The sequence below is a fragment of the Planococcus citri genome, chromosome 3 (assembly GCF_950023065.1).
Source record: "Planococcus citri chromosome 3, ihPlaCitr1.1, whole genome shotgun sequence".
Lineage (NCBI taxonomy): Eukaryota > Metazoa > Arthropoda > Insecta > Hemiptera > Pseudococcidae > Planococcus > Planococcus citri.
Window position 1 is genome coordinate 59,453,442 of NC_088679.1, and position 25,865 is coordinate 59,479,306.

A 25,865-nucleotide genomic window follows, 5' to 3' on the forward strand; every position below is an offset into this window, starting at 1 on the left:
CTTTATCGAACACTAAATTACGAGAAGATCACGTTGATTGGAGCTGCATCACTTATCTGATTTCATAATTTCCGAATCTAAATTATAAAAATCATCATGAAATAAATTTAACCCTTGATAAAATTGAGGATTTAATCCACATATTGACAAGGGTATAATTATTAGTATGTACTTCATTTAGCATAAAAGGTCAATCCAAGAAGATACCTAATCACAAAACAGAATTGAAGTCAGGCAAACTTGACCCTCTACTGTTCTTTCGAGTATAAGTAGTAGGCACCTCCAGTTGTATGTGAATCAGCTTTTGGCTAGGATTTTGAAAATAATCACAGGTTATCTTTGAAGAACATAAAATGATTTTTAAAGTGATTGAGCCTTGTTTTTTTTGCGTTGCTTTTATTGGTTCATTGATTTTTAAAAGTAAATTCAGGTATGTACCTATTTAAGAAATTTCCGTTTTTATTGTCTTTTTTTTCGCTCGGTGGCATCATCCTCCCCCCCCCCCCCAAAAAAACCATTCCACGGCATCTCCACATTACTTAATTTCAATATGAAAAAATATCTGTTTCTTTCTTAAAAAATCGTAGGTAGGTATACTCAATTTAGCTTCAAAAATTTAAAAACAAATCAAATTTTTTAAAATGAAATTCAGCTTTGAAATTTTTGTTTTTATTTGAATGTAAGTATTTACTTAAAATCAAAAATTTGTAAATCGCTCATTCCAAATTTGTAAAATGACATTATTTTGCATCAATTAATTAGGTAATTGTTTATTTTTCAAATTCAATTCTAAATTAATTATTTAAAAATAGCTACTTATCTAATAATAATAATAAAAAGAAATGGTCAATTTTAAAATGTCAACAGTTTCTGTCCCCCCCCCTACCCTCAAAAAATTATGTTTTTTTGCAATTCAATTTTTTAAATTCAATATAATGTACCTAATTCTAATGTTACCAATTTTTTTCGAATTCGTTTTGCAATTTTGTGTGATTTTTCGTCACAATTTTTGAAAAATATTCTTAGTTTTTAGACTTACAGATCAATTTGGCCAATTTTATGGAAATTGAGGAGCTGAAAAAAATGTTAGAAAAGCATGTAAATATCGATTTCACTCGAAATTGTATAATCGAGATTAACTGAATTATTTCAAATGATTTCAAATTTCTGTGTGATTGTTCGATTTTGAATGAAGTCGGATAATATCGATTTGTCGATTACTCATCAATGCCTACAAGACTTTTCCTGTTTGGAAATGTTTGACAAGTGATAATATTTTTGAAAAAATATAATGATCGATTAATCAATTCATCAAAATTTTATCGATATGTATAAAGATTTTTAAAATTTTCTTCATGATTGATAATAGTTTAGAGTTTGCAAAAATCCACTCTTAGATTTTTATTTCAAAAAATTGAATGAATTTTGACAAATTATGATATTCGATTTCTATATTATTTTGATCGAATGATATCGATATTTCGATTTTTGATAAATTCTTCTCTGTTGCCCCCAACCAGTTCGGGAAAAATCAAAATGAATAGTCTCTGTCTCCTGTCGATCGATTTTGGACAAAATCGAATGATATCGATTTTGGATGAAATCGAATAATATCGATTTTGGATGAAATCGAATAATATCGATTTTGAATGAAATGGAATAATATCAATTTTGAATGAAATCGAATAATATCAATTTCGAATGAAATCGAATAATATCGATTTTGAATGAAATCGAATAATACCGATTTTGGATAAAATCGATGATTGATTTATGGTTCACTCCAAATTTTTTTCGACATAAACCATGTTTAGAAATTTTGACAACGTGAAAGAAAATGTGAATCGATTTTCTCAAATTTTATCGATATATCGATCATTTTTGATTTCCTTCACAATTATTCAATTCTTAATTCGTACGTTTTTTATTTCAAAAAATGGTATACGTTTATCAAAAAAATTTATAGGTACTTACTCAATCAAGTAATAGATGAAAACTCTCTCTCCATTCCTGACAGCCTCTCCGAAATAGACAAATTTATTACTCTTGTTAAAAAACACAACCTGACAAATTCAATATAATCTGACGTGTAGGTACAGTAATTATACAAAACACCCCCAAAAAAAGTGATATCGATATTTCGATTTTTTTTCGAATTTCTTCGTCCTTCTGGTTATTTTCAATTAGTTCAAGAAAAATCAAAATAAACTGTCTCATCCTCTCATATCGATTGATTTTTAACGAAATCTAATAACATCGGTACATTTATCTCTCATAAATTCTTGCAAGATTTCTCATGTTTGGAAATTTTGAAAAATAATTCAAAGAAAATGTTATTACCTATTGTTTTTTTTTTCAATTTTGAAATTGATTTTTTCATTTCCATTTTACCTATTTGGTTGTGTTTGATAGGTACATAATTATGTAACTTCGTCCATTTCAGTTTTTCAATATCTGACATTCGTTGTTTTCATTTCATTTTGTTTCTGACTTCATAAAAAAATTATAAATTACATAGGTACATAAACCAAAATGTTTTAAAATATTGTGATCAGAATAAAATAAATAAAATAAAAAAGAATAATTATAGAAAATAAAATTGCAAAAGCCTCAGAAGAAAAAGTACAGAAAATAAGTCAGCATCATGAAGTTGAAACAATCAAAAAAAAAAAAATGAAAATGAAAAAATTAAGATTTCGAAAGTAAGTATTAAACTAAAATATAGAGGCAAGAAAGAAAAACTCAAACATTCCAGGAGAAGAGGGTGGGTGACATTTTTCCACTCTAAAATTATTTTTTGGCCCCTCAAAATGCCCGGCCGTTAATTGTATTTTCAAAATTGGAGCCAAGGGCTGAATCACCCATCACAGCAAGAGTACTCTTTGAACGAAATTTCATCTCACCGGATCAAAATATGTATAAAATCTCTCAACTCTGTACGAGTTTTTTTTCGCAGTAAGGATGAAAGGGGGTCGCAGAGCGAGCTTTTTAATCGCCAAGCTTTAAAGTTCGCTACACACTTCGGAACCCAACCTACTATCTGCGTGTAAATTAGCTCTGCCACCCACCGCTGTTTGATAAAAATAGATAAAAATATAAAATGCGTTGTAGATAATTAACGAATGATCATCACTTATCAACTTTTAAACCTCGGAAAGGTATAATAATCGGTGGGTTTTTAAATCGGTGTTAGAATCCGGTTTTCATAAGTATCATTCAGAACATCTCGAGTGGTCAACGTTTCGTTTTTTTTGTGTGTTCCAACAGCAGCAGTACGATGGAATTCGAAAACATGGAATCTCGTTCACTGGTGGCATTTGGTATACCTACGGTCGATTACAGCTTTTTGGTCGGCGATGAAGATGAAGTCGATAGGTACGGATTGAATATCGATAGCCAACGTGAAATGACCCACGAGTTGCTGAATTTGATCAAAAATGATTTTTACAAGTGAGTGATTTTTTGAATTATGGTTTTTGGCATGTATTAAATTTACTATGGTGCCTTGTTTTTATTTTGATGGTTGAAAAATAGTTGTGCTGTCATCTTTTGACGCTGAATATAGTTAGGAATAAGACTACTTCATTGAAAAGTTAAACTACTACCTGTTTCCAGAGTGTTAAAAATCTATAAAAATAGCTCAAAAATCAATTTGCATCTAATTTCATTAAAATCTCCTCAAAGAAACGTGCCATTTAAAATATTAATACTTCGGTATAGGTACCTACCTGTTTTTTAATTTTTAAATCATCTTCCACCTCCATCCTTCTACGACTTTTGAAAAACTTGAACCAACTTTTGTGGCAAATTTTACGACTTCGTAAGTCCTAAAGTAAACTTCCTTTATGACGTTATCACATAGTTTCAACTTATAAAAAGCAGCTTTTTTTCACCCCCTCGCGATAAACTTTTAATTACTGTTCTTGTCGTTAATTAGGAAAATTTTCAAACTTTTTCCAAGTTTTGCTCGATGTCTGTTGCACGCGTAAAAATGTTTTTAAAAAATGTTAACGACGATTTGGTCAACAATGAAAATGCTGTTTTTTTATTTCGTTTTATTTTATTCTCTTTGTAAGTAGGTACCTCTACCTACGGGGACTTGAAAGCTATTTTACGTAGATATACCGTGTTTAAATTCTGTTCTGAAACTATACAGGCTGAATTTGAATCGAAATGAAAGAAGAAAAAAGGCATTTTAGAAAATAAATTCGGATGCTGGAAATTTTCTCTTGTATAGTGTGGACCTTTTTAGAATAAATTTAAAAAGTTCTCGGTCGAAGGGGTAAATTTTTTTCGAGTGTTCAAAGTTCAGCCTTTAGCGTTTAGGTATACCTTACCTATCTGCTTACGTATCTTGTTAGACCTATTGAATTATTGCAGTTTTTTATCTCGAAAATTCGACGAGTTCTTTAGCAACATCGAGAGCATTTCTTTTTTGATAGATGCTGATAAAAGATGCCATTTATAATTTACTGGAAGTCTGGTATTTCAATTACTCAAAATAAAAAACAAAATATCACTTAAAGTATCTACTTCAGTTTTAGAAAATTTTGGATTTAAATTCAACAATCCTTAAAAAGAATTAGGTAGGGGGGAGCATAAATTATCAAAAATTGTCAAACCTTTAAATTCAGGTGGTTCTATTTATTTTTCTTGACTATAATAAAAATGTGATTTGTGATTTTGGTTTCCTTTGAAACAATTAATACCTGAAAAATAATCAGATAATTTTTAAATATTTGAAAAAAAGTTGAATGAAAATGGCATATTGATTATTACATATTTATTACCTAATAATCATCGTGAGTTCGAATATTGGCTTATTTTTTGTATAATATGACTCTTCTGACGATTCCCCCTCCCCCCATCCCCGTCAACCTAGAATAGGTACTATGCACAAAGTACCGGAAGTTGAAAATACCTTGTGGCACGTGGTTTCCTATTCCTAGTTTTTTTAAGGTTCTGAGTTCGAATGCATACCTATAAAACTTATTTTGTGGATGAAACACTCAGTGATACAACTTCTGGAAAACATGTTGATTATCTAATCTACATGTACAATTTGAGGACGCTGATTTTGTACATCTACCTTGCTCATTTTTTTGTTTTTTTTGAATTTGAGCTCTTGGTTCATCTCCCCAGCCTGTAACTTTTTTCAAAATTGATACAAAAAATTTGTATCTAAAGTTGATCATAATTTTCAAGTGAAAAATCTCTAATAAAATAACCCAACAGATTCCCTTTTTGACTTTTTTTTTTTTTTAAATTTTAAAGGCACTTTTGTTCTTTTAATTTTAATATTGAAATTCTTTTCCAACCTCCCCAATCTTGAAATATTGAAACTATGAATTCCTTGTAGGGCAACGAAGAACACACACCATCATTTTCTACAATTATTTTTAAGTATATATCTCTCCAACTTTCCAAAAAAAAAGTAAGAGACTGTCCAATTTATGGGATATTCTTGAAGAAATATTCCTGGAAAAGTTTCCACCCCGTTTTTCTAATACAGAAAAAAAATGAAAAAAAAGAATGAAAAATTTTACGAAGTGTTTTAAAAATACTCAAAATTGAATTATAAACTGAAAAATATGCAATGTAAAAATGATAAGATATTTTAGTGTGACATTAAACTGTGAAAATTATCAATTTTCTACGTTGAAAAAATGATCATAATGAAATTTAAAAAAATTAAATTGAATTAAGTCACTCATTTTGACTTTTTTTAATACATAAAAAAATGAAAATGGAACTTTTTGTGATGACCATGACTCACAAATGTGTTTTCAAACGTTTTTGTTTCTGAAATTTTTGATTTTTTTTGTTTAAATTTTGGACACTCTTGATAGTTCTAGTCTTCTTCCCTTCAATTTATATTTTTTTCCCTCGGGATTTGGAGCTCCTGCTGTAGTGATTTTTGAAAATTTTTGGAACTATGAATCCCTACCTATGTATGCAATGAAGAGCTCAAGTTGGAGCATAAAATTTTCTCCCATTTTTTCAATCAATTTTTTTGGCATCGAATCATTATATGTATTAAAAAATATCTCTTCTACAAATGAAAAAAATAAGAGATCTTTCAGCTAATGATGTAGCATTAAAGAAATTTTTTAGAAAAAAACTTGATCTCGGATCTTCTTTTTTAAAAAAATTGTTTTTGAGAGGAGGAAAAAATTTCAAACTGTTGAAAATTCGTTGCCAAATACATCTAAAAAAAACAACAAAAAAAATAGAAAATAAAGTATGAAAAGGGTTTGAAAAAATGTTTGCACGAATGAAAACATGAAAAAATATTTTAAAATGCACAAATGACAAAATGAAATTATCAACTGAAAAATATTACTAAATTGAATATTTGCTTTCAAGATTTTTTTTCATGTTGAAAAAAAAATCAAACACAATAAAAAAAAATTCAAAAATGAAAAAAAATAATTCATTTGTTATGATTTTGTAGGTAGATTAAGTTATTATACCTATCAAACAGAGCTGAAAAATTCTCTTGTCATGATCCTTTCTTCTACTTCCTTCTCCAAAAAACGAAATTGACAAAAATTTATTTTCAAAAATTGAACGATTGTACCTAGAATTTTTAATAACTTTTGCAAAAACATTGTATTTTAATTTTAATTTTTTTTACTCAGCTTTGATAAAACACAGTTAAACACAGTATTCTATTATTCGTTGTGGACAATATCTTTCGATTCATTCCATTTCCCCTTCATTCGTAAGTTTTAATTTCGAAAATGACCTAAATATCCCTCAGCACTGCTACAGAGTCATCAATATACTCGTGCCGTTTTCCTAACCTTCTATCATCAGGTCTAACGCGAACATTTTCAAAAAAAATATTCAAAATTTTCTCTAAAATTGAAAAAAAATCATCCCTTTACGTTAAGTATATTGCAGTTTTTCTCAGAGCTAAAAATTCTAAAAGTTTTTCACAAAGTTCGCCAAAGAGAATGAGAGAGGGAGGGTAAAGAGATGTAATACCTCATATGCAAGTACATTGGTATACCAAGTATCAAGTAGGTCTCTTACATTATAAAGCTGCTTCTCAACTACCTTATCGTTTAATTAAATCTGATTGCGGTTCTTTTTTGAAATTTTAATACCCATCTCGGCGTTCATCCGACGACGAAATCCCCTATAAGGTAGGTACCTACATTTTAATCATTCTTCAACATTCTACGTCTAATGATTCGACATTGATTAATATTCTACTGACGTAAAACGAGACGACCTATTATAACCTATGAATTAATTTATCAATATTTGTATTCGCAAACTCAAATTACTTTGTAGGAAAAATATCAAAGACGGGGGAGAAGGGCGAAAATGTAAGTAAATAAACGAAAACTCGGCTAAAACGATATCATTATTTTTATTTATAATTATAATATTCATTCCGACGTTTACAAATTTAAATTCGACTATTCGCACGAATGGAGAGCGAGGGGAATATTACAAATATACACGAGCAATTAAAATTAAAAAAAAAAAAAAATATATCGCTAGATAAGGAAGCATGCCACAAGTCCGGGGATATTCCAAGCAGGCACGTCTGACCGCTTAATTTCTCACGTGAAGATAAGGGAATAAATTAAACGAAAATAATGAAATTGGCTAAACTTACGTATTTGACCTGAACTATTGGAAGTTTAGCTTTGAAAAGTTTCGTAAACAGCATGATACATAATAATGCTAGACACTCGGTTTGTGTATTAAAATGAAAGCTTGCATGGTGTGATTTTACGGTTCGTTCGGTATATTTGTTGGACTTTTGATTACGCTTAATCATCGAATCACGTGCAAATTATGATTTGATACATTCTCGCCTAAATTCTAAGTACCTACGTATGTTGATAATGCGTTTTTATTTGAACCGCATTCAAGAGCAATTTGATAACGAGATCGAATGAAATAAATAAGTTAGAACTTACCTATATCTATCCATCGTCCTCGTTCAACCTCTTTTTTTTTTTTTTTTTTTTTTTTTAAGCTCCAATAATAATTATTAACCTTTTTTATCTCTCTCGTTTGCTTGATATAGGAAGAAGTACAAATTTAAGAAGCTGGCCGGAGGAAATTGTCTAGTATCGTTAATGGTATTTCAAAATTTACTCGGAAATCGAAACCAGACTACGATGTTCGGAGCAGTCGGTGACGACGAAGAAGGACTCTTCCTCGAAAAATACACGAACAACGCATTTGTTGAAGCAAAGTACGTAGCCGCGAGAATCTCGCCTTATGTATAAGTGAAAATTCTACTGCAAAAATATTTACATAGCACTCGAAAAAAAAGTATTCCCTTTGAGTAGCTTTATTCGTGAAATAAGATAAAAGATGAGTTACTTGAATTTACATTAGTAGGTTACTGTGTATAGATAGGTATGTGAATTTTTACCTCGCCGAGTACTTTGACGTCTTATCTTTTGATCGCGGTTGGTTGAATTTAACTGCGAAAGTTCAATCGTGATTTTAGCTTTTGACTTTTTGGCGATTTGGATTTTTTTGTTTCACTATCTATACCGGTATATCTAAGACGACGTTGATGTTTCGTAACAACAATGGTTTTTTCCTTGGATTTTAATTCGAGCGTTTGATTTTTATATGTAAATTGAAGGTGGTGAACTTTGATAAAATTCCGCATAGATTCTACGCAGTATAGGTATTTTATTTAATTTGATTATTCAGCAAAGCTCGCCCTTTGACTTTTCAGAGAAGTTAATCGGATGAATTTTCGAGTATTTTTTGAGATAAAAGTCGACTGAAAAATTAGATTAAGAATTTGATAGAAAAATTTGACGTCAGTTTTATACCTACTTTGGAAACCAAAGAATTGTCTGAGCTCAACATTTTCAAAAGGAAATACTTAACCTTATATGTAGATGTATATTTTAAAAGATGGATCGAGAGTCATGCTGGGTCATTAAAATTCCTTCAGTTTAAAGTATCTGTTTGAAAATCAAATTTGTAGTTTTCTCGAAGGAATTATTTCATCAAGTTTATTAAAATTTAAAAATAAATCCTAATCAGAACAGAACCAGAATTTTCCAAATTGGTTTCTGGTTTAGATAAAATTCAAGCTTTTTTTTTTTTGGTAATTTTATAGAGCGAAAATTACAAATCAGGTTCATTAGCCAAATTGATTAGTAACTCCAGAAACTCTCAACAAATTATGCGATGAGTGTTGGCGTACTGAGTAAAAGTTTGAAATTCTGAATAAAAATCCCCAAAATTTCAATTTTTTAAGCCCTCTTACATTCAAATTTCGTTAAGAAATTTAAACAATTTGTTGAAAAATATGTAAGCTCAAATTTTACTCGCATGTGAAATAAAAATATTTTCAATTCTGGAAAATTATAATACATGTAGTATGAAATACTGTCATTTCCAAAAATAACCTGTCATATTATTTTTAATATTTTTTGAACCTCAAATTTCAAAGTAAAATTTTTCTCAATCAATCAATAAAATCTAAAAATCTACAGGGATGATTTTTTTTCATAATTTTGGTTTTGATCTGCAGTTGATAATATTTTAGTCTCACAACCAATTTACAAACACCCCCCAAAAAAAAAATTAATTTCTGCTTTAGGTAAACATTTTGGAAACTAAACCATCATCTTCATTGTTTTCCTTCAAAAATTGCAATTCAATTTTTTACTTGATCTTCTGATTGCAATGGAAAACAGAATCGTAAAGGAAATCCTTTTTTTTTTTTTCTAAGAAAATGAAAATTTTTATCTTTACAAGTTTTTGGAAGTGGTATTTGTTTTCATTTTCAATTTTTTTCTTCGAATATATTAATGTAAAACCACAATTCGAGGATGAAAGCTAACTGATATTGATAAAAGGACAGCAAGAAAAGAAATGGAAAATCAAAAATTAAAAACCGAAAAAAACGAAACTAAAAACCAAAAACCAAAAAACAAAAACTAAACACAAAAACGAAAATTGAGATTGAAAAAAAAACAAAAACTGAAGAAGAAGAAAACAGAAACTGACATAAAATTTTTTGGAATAGACATTATTTTGAAAAACATCACCCGAGCAAATTTTAGGTGTTTCAAATTTGATTTTGAAAATAGATTTGTTATGATTATGAAAAACTTAAAATTTGATCAAACCAAAGTTAAAAGCTAGAATTTGATTTACGATACGGGTCATTCCATGTCAACTCAACCAACGTTTTAGGGTCATGTCCTTCGATTTTGCTCAATTTTTTTTATAATATCTACCCACCCAGTAAGTAAGAAAGCCGCAATCAGTTTGGTCCCAGCCCCCTCAGGGGGCGGGTAGGGGGGCTTCCATTATTTTCACATTGTCTCGAGGTACTCAACTTCAGCAGCCCATTCCTCCAAAACTATGATACTTTGATCAAAACTGATTTCACAGTTCGAAAGGGCATTGAATTTTGAACTATTTAAGTATTTTGAAATTTTCAAAAGTTGAAAGTTGAACTTTCAATTTGAAAGTTCAAATTTCAAAATGGCGATGTAAGTGGGAGCTACCATTTAAAATTTTGAAAAAATTTCCATAGATGTACATTTTGATACTTTTTCGAAATATTTAGGTTTCGAGATGACACTCGTTGACGGAGGGGGAGCACCCCCACCCCCAATTTTGGGTGAAACTTTCAAAAGAAAATCTGGGGCATGTGATATATCGAATTGTATGTTTTCGGCGACGCTGAACACGAACATGACGTCAGATTTTTGATAGGACCCCATCCACGGCCCCCAGCACCTCCTCAAAGGGGGTAAAAGTTCAAAAAAGCGTTTTGTTCGTGTGACACATGGAATAGTATGTTTTTGGTGACGCTGAACACGAATATGACGTCAGATTTGTGATTGGACCCGTCCACGGCCCCCCAGCGCCTCTCCAAAGGGGGTCACCCCCCAAAAATGGTTACATTCGTGTGACACATGCAATAGTATGTTTTCGATATCGCTGAACCCGAATATTGCCTTAGTTTTTCGAATCGACTTCACCCATGGCCCCCAGAACCTCCCCCAATAGGTAAAAGTCCAAAAAAATTGTTGGGACCCATACGATATACCCCATTTTCGACCACCTGAATTGATTGATGGCGGTTTCGATTGCCATAAGAAGGGCCGAAATGTTATTTAGTTCAAATAAACTCAATTTTATCGTTGTTTGTGCGCCTTTTGATTAATTTTATAGACTTCGATTTCAAAAATTTGCATCTTTTGGTTCAGAATTCATATTTTACTTAAGTAGGTATTACTTTTTTTCAAGGGCTGAAAAATTCAAAAATCTATTAGAAGGTCGAGAATGGCTCAAAAGTATTACGAATAGATTTTGAATACCAAAAATAGATTATAATCCCAATTTCAGCCTTTCATGTTCACACGTTTGTAAACAAAAAATTGTTCATTTTTTTCTCCAAAATAATCGCTCGAGCTAGAGCATTTTGAATTTCGTTTTGTATCTAGAGATGAATTTTGAAAATTTGTTCTTGAATTCAATGAAAGGGACACAATGATGACGGTGAGAACTGGTTTTTATACGTACATTATGAATTTCATTTTGGCTTTTTTCTGAAATTTTTTCCAAAAGAACTGAAAAACCCAAAATTCGTCGAAAGCTCCAAAACAGTTTGAAATAACCGCCATCAACTGATTCGTAAATTAAATATTAATCAAATTCAACACTATTCCTGAATTTTATCAAATTTTATCGAGTTTTTTTTTCTCTAGAAAACATAGCAAATTTGAAGTTTTAAAAAGTCGTTATTCGTTAAGAATCGAAAACTGAAATTTATGACCTGAAGTTTGACCTGTTGGAGTATTTTTGGATACTCTTTCGATTTTTTTGATCTTTGTCCAAGAATTTTTCTATCGGTAGTTGCCAAGGTGTCCTGGAATGAGAGCAGATCTCTTCACTCTTTAGGTAAACGTGGTGCTATGAACAATATCTCTGTGTGCTCTCGTATAGTCTGGCCGATTGCGGGAGGCCCAAATTAGTCGCATCTTCGTTCCTGTACCTTTTATTAATTAGTGAATGTGATAATATTATATTTAATACCCGAATAGGTATTAAATTAGTACCTATCTTACGTAATTCGCGAAAATTATGATCTCTGTGGTGTTTTCCCTATCGCCTGAAGACATAATTTCTGTAAGTTATTACTTATTAGTGTAGAAATTTAATATGATGGGACTGATGAATCTGCAGAAACGGTCAATTCAAAAACGTTTCCAAGTTTTGATTAATTTTTTCCTACGAAAATTTCTCTACAGAGTCCCTCACCTTTTTGAAGTTTTCCCAGTTCTTTGAATTTTCCAAAAAAAAAAAATTAATAAAGTAACTTTTTCAACCTTTTCCACTTTTCCAGCCTTTGAACTGTTTGAATTTTAAAACCAGTTTTCGCGTGGCTAATCTTAAACTGGGCAGGGAGACGTGGAAATCTGCGATAAAAAATATTTACACGTCTTGTAGAACTTTTTACAAAAAAAAAAAAAAATAATATATAAAAAAATACACTATATTATTCAATAAAATTATTTTATGAAAAAAAGAGTGAAATCGATAGATATGAGATCGAAAATCGTAGGTACATACATAATATTTATTTTATCTTAGTTGATGATTGATGACCTTCTTCCACCCCTCAAAGTACACGCTGTAGGCAAAGTTTTGTTGTTTTTAGCGACTGTCAGTTTCAAGTTCCAACTACTTCCTCGTACTACACTTGTTGTACTTATAAATAAATGTTGATAAATTTTTATTTTTCTAAATAAATGTAGTAGCGCGACTTCAATTAATCTGTGATACCTATACGGTATGCCAACGTGTCATCCTTATCATTTGTAAACAAAATGAACGTCAGAGAAAGTCTTTTTTAAATTGTTTGATAAAATTATATTCGTTACCGGCTATCTACATAATTATTTTTCTCACAATCAGCTTAACTTTGTAAATACGATTTGTTTTTTTTCCTAGTTGAATTGAATTTATCAAATTTATTAATCATGAGTGGTTTACTCGGAGATTCACATTGAAAAATTAATTCAAAAAATTTTTATTTTTTTCATTTTTTGAGGTGAATTTCTTCAAACGTTAATTTTTTAATTTTTGTATCGTGATTTTTTTTTTAAATTGAAATAATTGTGAGTATTTTAAGTTTTGAGATTCATGCTTATGTGCGATAAAAGGTTCCTTAATTTTTTTCCAATTTGCAAACATTTTCCAAGTATTATTTTTCGCCAAAATTGCTAAATATTGACGCTCGTTTTCAAAAAATTTTAATTGTCTCACTTTTACCCAAAATTGTCTAAATTCTAAAATGTCTCGCTTTATTGCCAAAATTGACAAAAATCCTCGAGGTTTTGCTAAAATTTGTCCACATTTTCACAAAAAAAGTCACTTTTTTTACTACGAGTAAGTAATAACTTAATTTCCAAAAGGTCTTGCTTCTTGCCAAAAATTGTAAAAATTCTTCGCCTTTTGCCATCGCAAAAAAGTACCTATTTTTTCCCAATAATTTTCCAAAAAATGCTTTCTACCAAAGGAGGAGTCTCGATAAAGCCACTTTTTAGGCCTCGCAAAGTCATCGACTCGACTACTCTTACAATGTTGTAATAAATGTCCTAAATACAAATCTGTGGTTAGTTAACCCAAAATGACCATTTTTTGGGCTCCAGGGGTTCCCAAAGTTGTGAATAAGAAAATAACTTTGGGAACCACTGACAATTATTTTCAAAAACTTTTTTATCGTAAAATATCTGTTTGAACCCAATAAACGTTATGCGAGGTGATTTTTTTATTTTCGACCCTCGGGAGCAGAAATTGAGGGGAGGTTTGATTTTTGGAAAATTTTGGAACCACCATTTTAAACCTACCCCTTTGAAACCCGCTAAAAAGCTTTCTACAGTTTATTAGTATCTGAAAGACCTCCATCCTACCAAATTTTGAGCCCAATAAAATTTTCCGCTGGTACTCAAAAATCCAATTGTCCGATTTTTTGTAATTTCAATATTTTGGGAACCCCTGGAAAGTTGAAAATCTGCGATTTGCGCCAAACGTAATGTTTTGAGGTATATATTCAATTATCCAGATGAAAAAGTTCAATTGAGCTCCCTTTATATTTGTAACTTTGAACCCCTTTTTTAGAGGCCCCCACTTTAGGCACCCCTAAAAAAGGTGTTTATGCATATTTTTTCACATAAATTGAATAATTTACATTAGAAACACAGTAGGAAGAGGTCGATAATTTTTCATTCGATTTCATCTGTAACTTTCAAAATTAAGATTTTTTGGGTCAAATTCTGAGATTTTACTCTTCGAAAAAAACGTTTAAATCACGTTTTTATGATTTCAACGAAGTAAAATCTCAGAATTTGGCTCAAAAAAGCTTAATTTTGAAAGTTACAGATAAAATCAAATGAAAAATTATCGACCTCTTCCTAGTGTGTTTTAAATTAAATTCTTCAATTTATTTGAAAAAATATGCATAAACTCCTTTTTTAGGGGTGCCTAAAGTGGGGGGCTCCAAAAAAAGGATTCAAAATTACGAACATGCAGGAAGCCTAATCAAACTTTCTCATCTATATAATTGATTATATGCCTCAAAACGTTACGTTTTGCGCAAATCGCAGGCTTCTAGCTTTCCAGGGGTTCCCAAAATATCGAAATTACGAAAAATTGGAAAATTGGATTTTTGAGTACATACCAACGAAAATTTTTATTGAGCTCAAAATTTGGTAGGATGGAGGTCTTTCAGATACTAATAAACTGTAGAAAGCTTTTTAGCGGGGTTCAAAGGGGTAGGTTCAAAATGATGGTTCCAAAATTTTCCAAAAATCAAACCCCCCCCCCATTTCTGCTCTCGAGGGTCGAAAATAAAAGAATCACCTCGCATAACGTTTATTGGGTTCAAACAGATATTTTACGATAAAACAGTTTTTGAAAATAATTGTCAGTGGTTCCCAAAGTTCTTTTTTTATTCACAACTTTGGGAACCCCTGGAGCCCAAAAAAATGTTCATTTTGGGTTAACTAACCACGGATTTGTATTTAGGACATTTATTACGACATTTTAAGAGTGGTTGAGTCGGTAACTGTCAGGGGCCCAAAAAACGGCCTTATCGGGACTCCTCCTTTTGCTTTTTCACCTGAAATTGCCACAAATCCTCAATTATTGCTAAAAAGTAACCATTTGTGCCAAAAATGACTAAAAATCTTCGTTTTTTCGTGGAAAATTCCAAAAAGTCACATTCCATTAAAAAGGCTCTGTCTTTGGCTAAAATTATCAAAATCTTGCTTTTTTGCCAAAAATTTCCGAAAATTTCTAAAAAATCTTGCTTTATTAATCCTGAAGGTTGCGAAATATCCTCACTTTTCTAACAAAAATTTGGAAAAAGTATAATTTTCTTGCATAGTGATTGCCAAAAGCTCATTTTCTTAAAACATTGTTTAGGTACCTAATGAAAATGTTCTTTTTTGTGATTTTTTCTACATCAAGTAAATTTTTTTGCTCACGTCTTGTAACTTTTTTAGTTACTAAAGTTACTTTTTTTTGAAAAAAAATTGAGTAGGAAGGGTACGAGCCCTTCTTTTACTTTCTTAGCGATTAATGAAAATGCCCTCTTGCACTAATTTAAATTGCACCTACAAGATAAAAATAAAGTTTTCGAATCCAATTAACTAGGTCACCTACATGGGCATTAAAAGTTCTACAGATGATTCCGAAATTATGAAAAGTAGGTACCAAAAAAATAGACCCATAAAAATTACTCGTACATTTAAAAGAAATTCTCGGAGTGAGGGCTGTTACAGGGGGTAATCAAAGTTCCACGCAAGTTGTTATCTTTCTGCACATATGCATCAATGACTCGCTATAAAAAATGACCTTTTATCGATTACTCACCCGAATAGGTAGATAACATAGGTAGGTAGTGTTTAGCACTCGAAAAACCGACTCGGAACACGTTTGTTTAATCTACGATAAGAAATTTCATTCAGGTATCATGCATGCACATATCAGTTAGGTATCAAAATTCAGGGTCTAGTTTCACTTTCGTCCTACGTCCGGTCACTTTTTTCCCGCAGAAATTTACCTTATACTTAACTATATGACGTAAATCGCAAATTTTTCATTATCATGTTCGACTAATTCTTATTTCATTAATTTACAGATTCGACTCCTTGGAAAACCGTCGAACCGCTAACTGCGTCATCCTCATCCATAAGGATTTACGGACCATCGCCGTTGTGAATGGCGCAGGAGGCGAATATTCGCTAGACAAGTGCGCCAATCTGAGCAATAAATTGGAAATTGTCAAGCGTTCCAAGGTCGTCTTATTCGAAGGATTCTTCATCGCGTTCAGTTATGACGTAGCTGTCAAAGTAATACGACATTGTAAGAAGAACGGTAACGTTGTGGTCATCAATATATCCGGATCCTACGTTGTTAACAATTTTCGCGAAAAATTAATCGATTGCTTATCCATGTGCGATGTACTGATCGGCAACAGCGATGAGTTTGACGCTTTATGTCGAGTATTGAATGTAACCGGTGATTCTGTTGGTCAAAAAGTTAAAACAGTGCAGCGTAGGATGCTGTTAACTCACGCTGCAAATAATACCGTCCGGAGTAAATTAAAATGCATGGAGAAGTTTAAGAAAATCGTTGTCATTACTAATAACAAGAAACCTGTGTGTTGCGCTTACGGTGATAATGAACTGGTTCAGTATACAGTGCCTCCTGTTAAATCGCATTTAATCAAAGATACCACCGGAGGTGGAGATTCATTTTTGGCCGGATTTTTGTACGGTTTGGTCAAAGAACAGAGTATTCTAAAGTGTATTGAAACTGGTTGCTTGGTTGCATCGAAAGTTATACAGAAACATGGTTATGATATTGATGAGTCGACAGTATTCAGATGATACATTATTTATGTATGTACTTAATTTATACGAAGTAATGTGAGAATCTATTTATAAGTGAACTAGGTATTTAAACTACCTACTTGATTATTTTCGTGTGCCTATAGGAGAGTGATATGATTATTTTTTCATGCGATAGGTACTCGTAAGTATTATTATCATGCTCATCCATTTTTATTTTTAATTTAATCCAAGTTTGATGTTTTTTTTTTGTTTTTTTTTTCCATACTTATTAATAAGTGAAGAAAATATTTGATAATTAGGCTTACCTACTTCTCGAATTAGGTAGCTGTTTCGTGAGTTCAGGTGTCTTGAAATTTTCACCGTTGAGTTGTAATTTTAAAACAGAAACGAATTATGTGTGTCTCACGAAAAATATGAATAAGACTGAGTTCCTTAATAAACATCTACAATACCTATCTTAGTATTTTTTAAAATTTGATGACGTCGGCAAAATTTTCAAGGCTCGCATCACAGCATGACATGACGGGCGTGCAAATCAACCTACCTCTTCCCTTACTCCTCAGTACTCTACATTATTAAAATTAAGGCAAATTCAACAAGTACATACATACTTACGGTGTTAATTTTCAACACAATTATTTTATGTTCCACGAGTAATGAATGATGCATTGCATATATCTAGTGCCCAATGTATGAGCAATGTACTTGATGTACGTAGAGGTATATTAATGGGTCATTCCACGTCAATTGGACGAAGAAGTGGTAGGGGGGTTCGACGATTTTTTAAAAAATTTTCCTGTGGAGAGACCTTTCGAAGGGATGGCCAATGGCGCAAATCGCAGCCTTCTAGCTCATTTTTAAAGGCAGCCAGGGGATGTCAATGTTTTCAGTGAACCTAAAATGTCATCCATTTCAGCAGTGGATTACTCGATAACCGCGATACCTACCAAAACGGAACTTTTTCCCATAGTTAGGGGTTTTGAAAGACTTTTTGGTGATATCACAAAAATCAGTGTTGCCACTTTTTTTCGTACAAAAAATTAGCTCAAAAAGTTTCGAAACGTAGTTTTCATATCGTTCCGACTTTCAAAAATTCTGAAAAAAATATTATTATGGACAACTTTTCATGCTAAACAACATTATTAAAAAATTGGGATGGTAACATGTTGCAAAGTCGATTTAAAAAAATTGAAAGTTTGCGAAAAAATGCGATTTTTTAATTTAAAACATGAAAAAAAGGTTTGATTGGTGAAGTTGACCCATTTGACCCCTATTTTTACGTATTAGTTGAAAAAGTTGAAAAAACCCTTTTCACTCAATGAAATGAACTCCTCACAAAAACATCAAAATTCGAAAATATTCAAAAAATGAAATTTTCATTTTTTTGTTGTGAGTGTAATTTTTATCAACTTTTTCATGAAATACGTCAGAAAGAGGTCAAAATAAGACGACTGAATAAATTTAAACTTGTTTTGATGTTTGAAATTGAAAATTGATTTTTTTCGAATTTTTATTTTTTTTATGAGGAGTTTATTTCATCGAGTGAAAGGGGGTTTTCAACTTTTTCAACAGATACGTAAAAATAGGGGTCAAATGGGCCAACTTCACCAATCAAAACTTTTTTTCATGGTTTAAATAAAAAAATCGCATTTTTCGCAAACTTCGAATTTTTTTAAATCGACTTCGCAACATGTTACCATCCCAATTTTTTAATACATGTTGTTCAACATGAAAAGTTGTCTATAATAATATTTTTTCAGAATTTTTGAGAGTCGGAACGATATGAAAACTACGTTTCGAAACTTTTTGAGTTAATTTTTTGTACGAAAAAAAGTGGCAACACTGATTTTTATGATATTACCAAAAATCCTTTCAAAACCCCTAACTATGGGAAAAAGTTCCATTTTGGTAGGTATCGCGGTTATCGAGTAATCCACTGCTGAAATGGATGACATTTTAGGTTCACTGAAAACTTTGACATCCCCTGGCTGCCTTTAAAAATGGGCTAGAGGGCTGCGATTTGCGCCATTGGTCATCCCTTCGGAAGGTCTTTCCACAGGAGTAATTTTAAAAAAATCGCCGAACCCCCTACCACTCATTGGTCCAATTGACGTGGAATGACCCTAATGCGTAGTAGAGGAAAGACATGCAAATACTCAATTCAGTCTTACGAATAAACAAAAAAAAATATGATCGAAACCAAACGAGTTGGTTCTTTACTTATTAAAATGGGTCAAAGTGAGGTATCTCAATGGCAGACATTTTCAGGAACTCATAAAGCAAAATCAAAAGACTGAAGGAGCCTCCAATTTGCTATAAAGAATAAAGATACTTTCATAAGCTCAAATTCTAAAAACCAAACATGTACCATTTTTTGCAAATTATAATGACATTTACATAAGTCAATTTCCAAGTTTTTAGTTTTTTCCTCTAGAAGCATTGTTTGAGTATAAGACTTCAACATTACCTAACTCAAAATTAAGTTCGAAAGATTCGAAGCATCTCTTGAAATAAACGAAACCAAAATCAAACAATATTTTTAGTGAAGAAGCTAAATTAAAAACGAAACCAAAATCAAAGCCCCTATAAATAGCGTTTCGTTTTCGTTTTTTTGCTAGGGTCCTACGTGTGATTTTTTATAATTTATTTGAGCCCATATATGTATAGTATAATCGATTTAAATTTCATAAATCATCTGTGAAATATGATTATGAATTTTTGTTTTCGTTTTCATTACCATTTATCAAATTTACGATTGAATTTCAGTTAAAAGGCAAATCCAATGGGCCCCAGAACTGCCAGAAGGTAAAAAAAAAATGTGAAAAATATAAGTAAATTTCCTAATTTCTGAACACTTATTAAAAAATAAAACGAAACCGGAATCGAAAGTGATAATTATTATTGATAGTAAAAAACAAAAATTAAAAACCAAAAACGCCTTACCCATTGCAAATCTGGAAAATCGAAACTGTTACATCCAAAGGATACTCTGATACATTCTCGTAGTTTTCTCTGCTCTCATTTCTTTGGATTAGCCTGTCTAGCCTCCTCGAGGTTGTCTGAGTGCCTGTCTGGTTGTACAAGGTCATCTATTTGTCCACTGTCTCAAGCTCATTGACCTGTTTGTCTGTAATCTCAAGATCGTCTTCCTGTCTTCCTGTCTCTCTGGCCACATAAGGTCATTGACTCGTCTCATGGCTATCTTTTGGCCTGTCTGGCTTCTTTAGGTCATTGACTCGCCTACCAGGCCTTTCAAGGCGGTCTGTATTCGTGTTTGGTCTCTTTAGGTCATTGATCTATTTATCCGGCTTTTCATAGTCGTTTTTACCTGACTGTCTGGCTTCTAAAGGTCATTGATCTTTGTGTCGGGTCTATTAAGGTCATTGACCGAGGAATTCTCTTTTGTTTTTAAAACTACTCGTAAACCAGATCGTTGACGTTTAGAAATTAAAAACGTTTCTTTTTTGTTAATTTCAAATTTTCAAACACACTAGAAAAGTTGAAGAGAAAGTTGAGAAATTCCGATTGCAAAAAGAAATTATTCACTTCAAAATCTCTGAACGCATAATCGGAAAATCATCTTTTTCGGGGTCATGTTTTTCAATCATTATTTTTTTTTACTTACAATCATACGATGAACAATTGAATGTTTCTTTCATATGTGGAACAAAATGCATCCATTAACAATTATCATTTTGGTAGTGAATTTTCGAAAAAGATTCACAATGTTTAACAAAATGAACTTACCTAACCCTCACTGTAAAATTAAGATGGATAAATTTATGTCAAGTGGTACATTATTTTCGCATTTAATCTTTATAGTGGAGGTACATAAATTAGCATCATATTTCGAAAAAAAAAAACATTTTCAGCTACCCTAGCTTTTATGATGAAAAATTGTCAGAGGTGGTCCCCTGAATAATTCCTGAGAACTACCACCCCACAGACCCCTCGCTAATTTTTTTATGGGAGGGCGCTGAACCCCCAAAATGTTTTTTTTTGCAGTTTTATCCTCAGGGGTTGATTTTACGTCAAAAATAGCCTTAGTTTTGTGTTCTACGTCAAATTTCCGATCTAGTGACATATCAACTGTCTTTATACCCCTAAGGAGAGTGGGACTAGAACTATTCAAATGTGAGGGGTTTTCTAAAAAACACAAGAAAGCTATCGGCGCATAAGAGGGGTGAAATAGCCGCCGAGAGCGTTCGGGTTGATACTAGCATGGAAGGTGGGTACCATCGAGAAACTACCGCGTGAAAAATTTCAGATCCACACCACCTCCCCTTTTTGGGGAACCCCCCTTTTCAGACATTTCAACACTACTTTTCTCAGCCCCCATTTCAACCGATTTTGGAAATTTTTCAGTATGTTATGTATATCCTTAGTTTACCCCTCAAAATGACGTTTTTCAACTCATTTTATGCTTTTTAACAATAGTAAAAATTGAGGGGGTCTAAGTGCTCTGGAAAGGGCTAGATGAGTGTAGCAAGAAATCTGACGTCATATTCGTGCTCAGCGGTATCGAATCATAAGAAAACGACACCCTACTCAATCACTCATTAATACCTAGTTATTTTCCCCAAAATTCCAATTTTACCACCCCCCCCCCTCAACCCTTCCTAAGACCCATCTTACGCCGTTTTGAGGAGTCCAAATTCGACATTATTTTCTTTTGTAAGCTTTATGTTTAGTACATTAATTTTAGATTTTTTTAACTATAAAATTAACAATAGAAGTGAAAAAAAATTATACTTGATATTTAATAATTAATAGTTTTTAAAATTAAATAATGATAATTTCAAAATATTGCGACCAAATTCAAAATTTTGAACATGAAAACTAAGCAAAATACATTAAATTAAGTATAGGTACAGTAAATAAAGCCATTAGAACTTCAAGCAGGGGCTAAGCTAGCGGGGGGGTTGGGGGGGGGGTACGGTACCCCCCCGGCAGGGTTGAAAAATTAAAAAGTTGGCATTTCTGAGTTTACGAGGATGAAAATTCAAAAATGATAACTTTTCAATTAATCATTAGTTGAAAAGTTGGTGTTTTTGACTCAGAGTTCGATATTACAATTAAGTTAATTTACCAACTGTTGAGGCATTCTTTATTTGCCAACTGAGAACTTCAGAACTCACAATTGTCAACTTTATTTTCTACTTACTTATTATCTAGTTGAAAAGTTGACAATTTGCAATTGTTAAAATTAAATTAAATTTGCCAACTACATACAATTAATTTCAAATGTAATGTACTTACCTATATTTTAGGTACATTTTTGATTTGCCAACTGAGTACTTGAGAATTGGAAACTCAAAATTGCCAACTTTTCGATGATATTATTCATTTTGTTCGAAAATCAACAATTCTCATTTATTTTATTTACTTAAAAAGTTGGAATTTTTTAATTGAGTATAGAAGAGAACTAAAACCAACAGAATCAACGCCATAAATTTAAATTCAATTCGGCTATTTTTATTCTAAATTTGCCAACTGATGCGAGCACGATACAATACCTGAGGACTCAGTTTGCAAATTGACCAACCTACTTAGTTGACAAATTTATACTTGACTCATTTTTTCATTTGCTTATTTATTTGTATTTTTCCAAATAATAGCCTACAATTGAAGGGCTAATTGTGAAAGTCGCCTTAGTCAGCAGTGATTTTTGTACAAATCAATGAAAACGTTGTTGTCCTGCTTCAGTGATAATGTAAAAGCTTCATGGTCAAGTATTAAAAAAACATCTTCAACTATCCCAGAATTCATTACAATACTCATTTTTCCCTTTAAAATTGATGAAATATGAAAAAAAAAGTTTAAAGTTGTGTGAACAAAAAAATGACTAAGGCGACTTTCACAATTAGCCCTTCAATTATTGTGATAGCTTTTTATGCTATTTTAGTTTTTAAAATGTACATTTCTAAAAGCGTTGGCCCAAAATATTGCCAGAATTTGAAAAATGCAAAGATCAGAAAAATGATTTCCTATTGTCAAAAATGACGTTCCTCGGTTTTTTGTGTTACAAATTGTTAAAAGCTTTTGCCCTCGCTTCGCTCGGGCCATTTACATTTCACTTTCCCAATTCTAAATTTCTACAAAAATATTAGGTAGGTAAGTCTCGAATTTTAAAAATATCAAGATTGGAAGATATCATTTTTGACTTTGAAAAATGACGTTTTTCAGACTCTCAAGTTATAAAAGTTTGCAAGCTTTTGCCCTCGCTTTGCTTGGGTCAATTCCATTTTGTTTTTTTTTAAGCTCTTAAAATGAAATTACTCCCCAATCATACATAAAAGTTTGAATAAAATTGAGTTAGGTAATTTTCAATTTTTTTAAATGTCCAGTAATGTTAAATAAAAACGTTGGGTCAAATACAAAAATTAGGAGTATTACCTCAAATCACCATTTCTAGCCTGAGCGAAAAAAGTACAAGCAAAGCTGTTTTATTTGAGCAAATTTTTAATCGATTTTGCAGTTGGCATTTTTTAGAATTTACCCCCCTTGTAAAATCACTTTGATACGCCCCTGACTTCAAGAAAGCTAGAAAAATAGCAAGCTTGTGGCTGGCTTTGGATTTCAAATTTATAAAGCTTAGCTTTCTTTAGCTTCTAAAAATCTTGAAAATATCGGATTTTTACAGCTTTTTAGAGCTTTTAGCTTTTCGCTTTCAGCTTGCTTTGGTCTCTGAAGAATACAGTATCTTTCCCCAAAAGTTTTATTTTTTCAGAAAAAAAAATGCATTAGGAAATTAAGGTCACTGACCTGTCTGCCTGGCCTTTCAAGGTTGCCTGTATTCTTGTCTGGTCACTTCAGGTCATTGACCCACCTATTCAACTTTTCATGGTAGTCTACCTGCCTGCCTGGGTTCTTTTAGGTCATTGTCCTGTGTGTCTGGTCTCTAAGGTCGTCTGCATTCCAGTCTGGTCTCACCAGATCGTTGATGTTTAGAAATCAAAAACATTTCTTTTCGTTAATTTCAAACACACCAGAAAAGTTGACTTGTATTGTATCGCAAATGAAAATGTAACGCTCGTAGACACAGTTGAGAAATTCTGATTAAAAAAAATTATTTACTTTAGTATTAACTAATTTTTACTTTGACTTTGGTTCCGGACCTATTGGTAATATTGGATATATTGAATCCACATAATATACCAGGTGTTTCAGATAAGTATCACTGAAACTGAAAAAACAATTATACTCAATAAGTGTTTATAATACATATATTTTTTTAATTATACATACATAATAATAATTTCAAAATATTGTGGCCAAATTCGAAACTTTGAACATGAAAACTGAAAACCAAGCAAAATATGTACCTACTACCTAACTACTACATTTTTGTAAATAGCCAATAGAACTTCAAGAAAGCTAGAAAAATCTAGGTTTCAGCTGGTTTTGGCTTTCAAATTTAGGTATCAAGCTTAGTTAGCTTTCTTTTAGCTTCCAATAGTATTGAAAACTTCGTCTTTTTACTTACTTTTCGCTTTCAGCTTGCTTTCGGTCTCCGGTGAATACAACTATCTTTCCCCAGAAGTTTCATATTTTTCAGGGGAAAAAAATGATTAAGAAATTAAGGTCATTGACATGTCTGCCTGGCCTTTCAAGGTTGTCTGTATTCTTGTCTGGTCTCTTTAGGTCATTGGCCCATCTACCCGGTTTTTCATGGTCGTCTACCGGCCTGTCTAGCTTCTAAAATGTCATTGACCTGTGTGTCTGGTCTCTAAGGTCATCTGTATTCCAGTAGGGTCTCACCAGATCGTTGATGTTCAGAAATCAAAAACGTTTCTTTCTCGTTAATTTCAAACATACCAAAAAAGTTGACTTGTATCGCAAGTAAAAATGTAACGTTCGTAGAGACATTTGAGAAATTCTGAGTGGAAAAAAAATTATTTACTTCAAAAATTGGCATTTTTACCAAATGCTTATTGATATGATGTTTTGTAATTTGTATTGTTGATAAATTAATAATATCACATAGAATATTCAGTGAGTCAAATACTTTCAAAAGAATTATATACTCAATATTTAAATATTTTTAAGTTACTTTACATGATGATAATTTTAAAATTATTGTGACCAAAATCGAAACTTTGAACATGAAAACTAAAAACTAAGCAAAATATGCACATTAAATTCAAAATACAGTAAAAAGCTGTTGTAACTTCAAGAAAGCATGGAAAAATCAAACTTTCAGCTGGCTTTGGCTTTCAAATTTACTTATATAAAGCTTACCTTTCTTTTAGCTTCCAAAAATCTTGAAAATACCTATCGACTTTTCACAGCTTTTAGCTTTTCACTTTCAGCTTGCTTTTGGTCTCTGGTGAATACAGTATCTTCCTCCTACTTATTCCCCCAAAAGTTCAATTTTTTTCAGAAAAAAAATGATGTATGAGAAAATAAAGGTTATTGACCTGTCTGCCTGGCCTTTCAAGGTTGTCTGTATTCTTGTCTGGTCTGTTCAGGTCATTGGCCCGGCCTGCCTCGGTTCTTCAGGTCATTGACCTGTGTGTCTGGTCTCTAAAGTCGTCTGTATTCATGTCTGGTCTCACCAGATCGTTGATGTTTAGAAATCAAAAACGTTTCATTTTCGTTAATTTCAAACAAACTAGAAAAGTTTACTTGTATCGCAAGTGAAAATGTAACGGTTGTATCGACAGTTGAGAAATTCCGTTTGGAAAAAAAATTATTTACTTTTAATAGATGAAAATTGGGATTTCCTTCTATTCTGTTGTTCATGCGATAATTGTGGTGTCAATCTCACCAATCGGGGTATAAATACACTCTCGGTATATAGACCACCTACTGGAAATTCGTCGTCTTAATATGCAAAGTGGCCAACTCCATTCTTGTAAATTGTTCAGGAAATGCGAAAAACAGCGTTATCAGCTGATGAGTGTTTCATAGTTAAGGTTATTTATTAAAGTAAGAAAAAATGCTGCTAAAATTTTTTTTCACTTGACACATTTTAAGCCACTTTGA

At 31.9% G+C, this 25,865-nt stretch overlaps 1 protein-coding gene across 2 annotated transcripts; it reads left to right on the top strand.

Moving 5' to 3' along the window:
- The first annotated feature begins 220 nt into the window (after positions 1 to 220).
- LOC135841592 (adenosine kinase-like) lies at positions 221 to 17,332 on the top strand. 2 transcript variants are annotated; one of them, XM_065358622.1, is made up of 4 exons: positions 221 to 430; positions 3,271 to 3,450; positions 8,051 to 8,221; positions 16,163 to 17,332. In XM_065358622.1, the coding sequence occupies exons 1-4, from the start codon at positions 354 to 356 to the stop codon at positions 16,911 to 16,913; spliced, it is 1,179 nt and encodes a 392-aa protein (XP_065214694.1). In that variant the 5' UTR covers positions 221 to 353; the 3' UTR covers positions 16,914 to 17,332. The 2 variants fall into 2 exon arrangements, with proteins under 2 accessions (XP_065214694.1, XP_065214693.1); XM_065358621.1 differs by having other exon boundaries at positions 222 to 430; positions 3,268 to 3,450.
- The last annotated feature ends 8,533 nt before the right edge of the window (positions 17,333 to 25,865 follow it).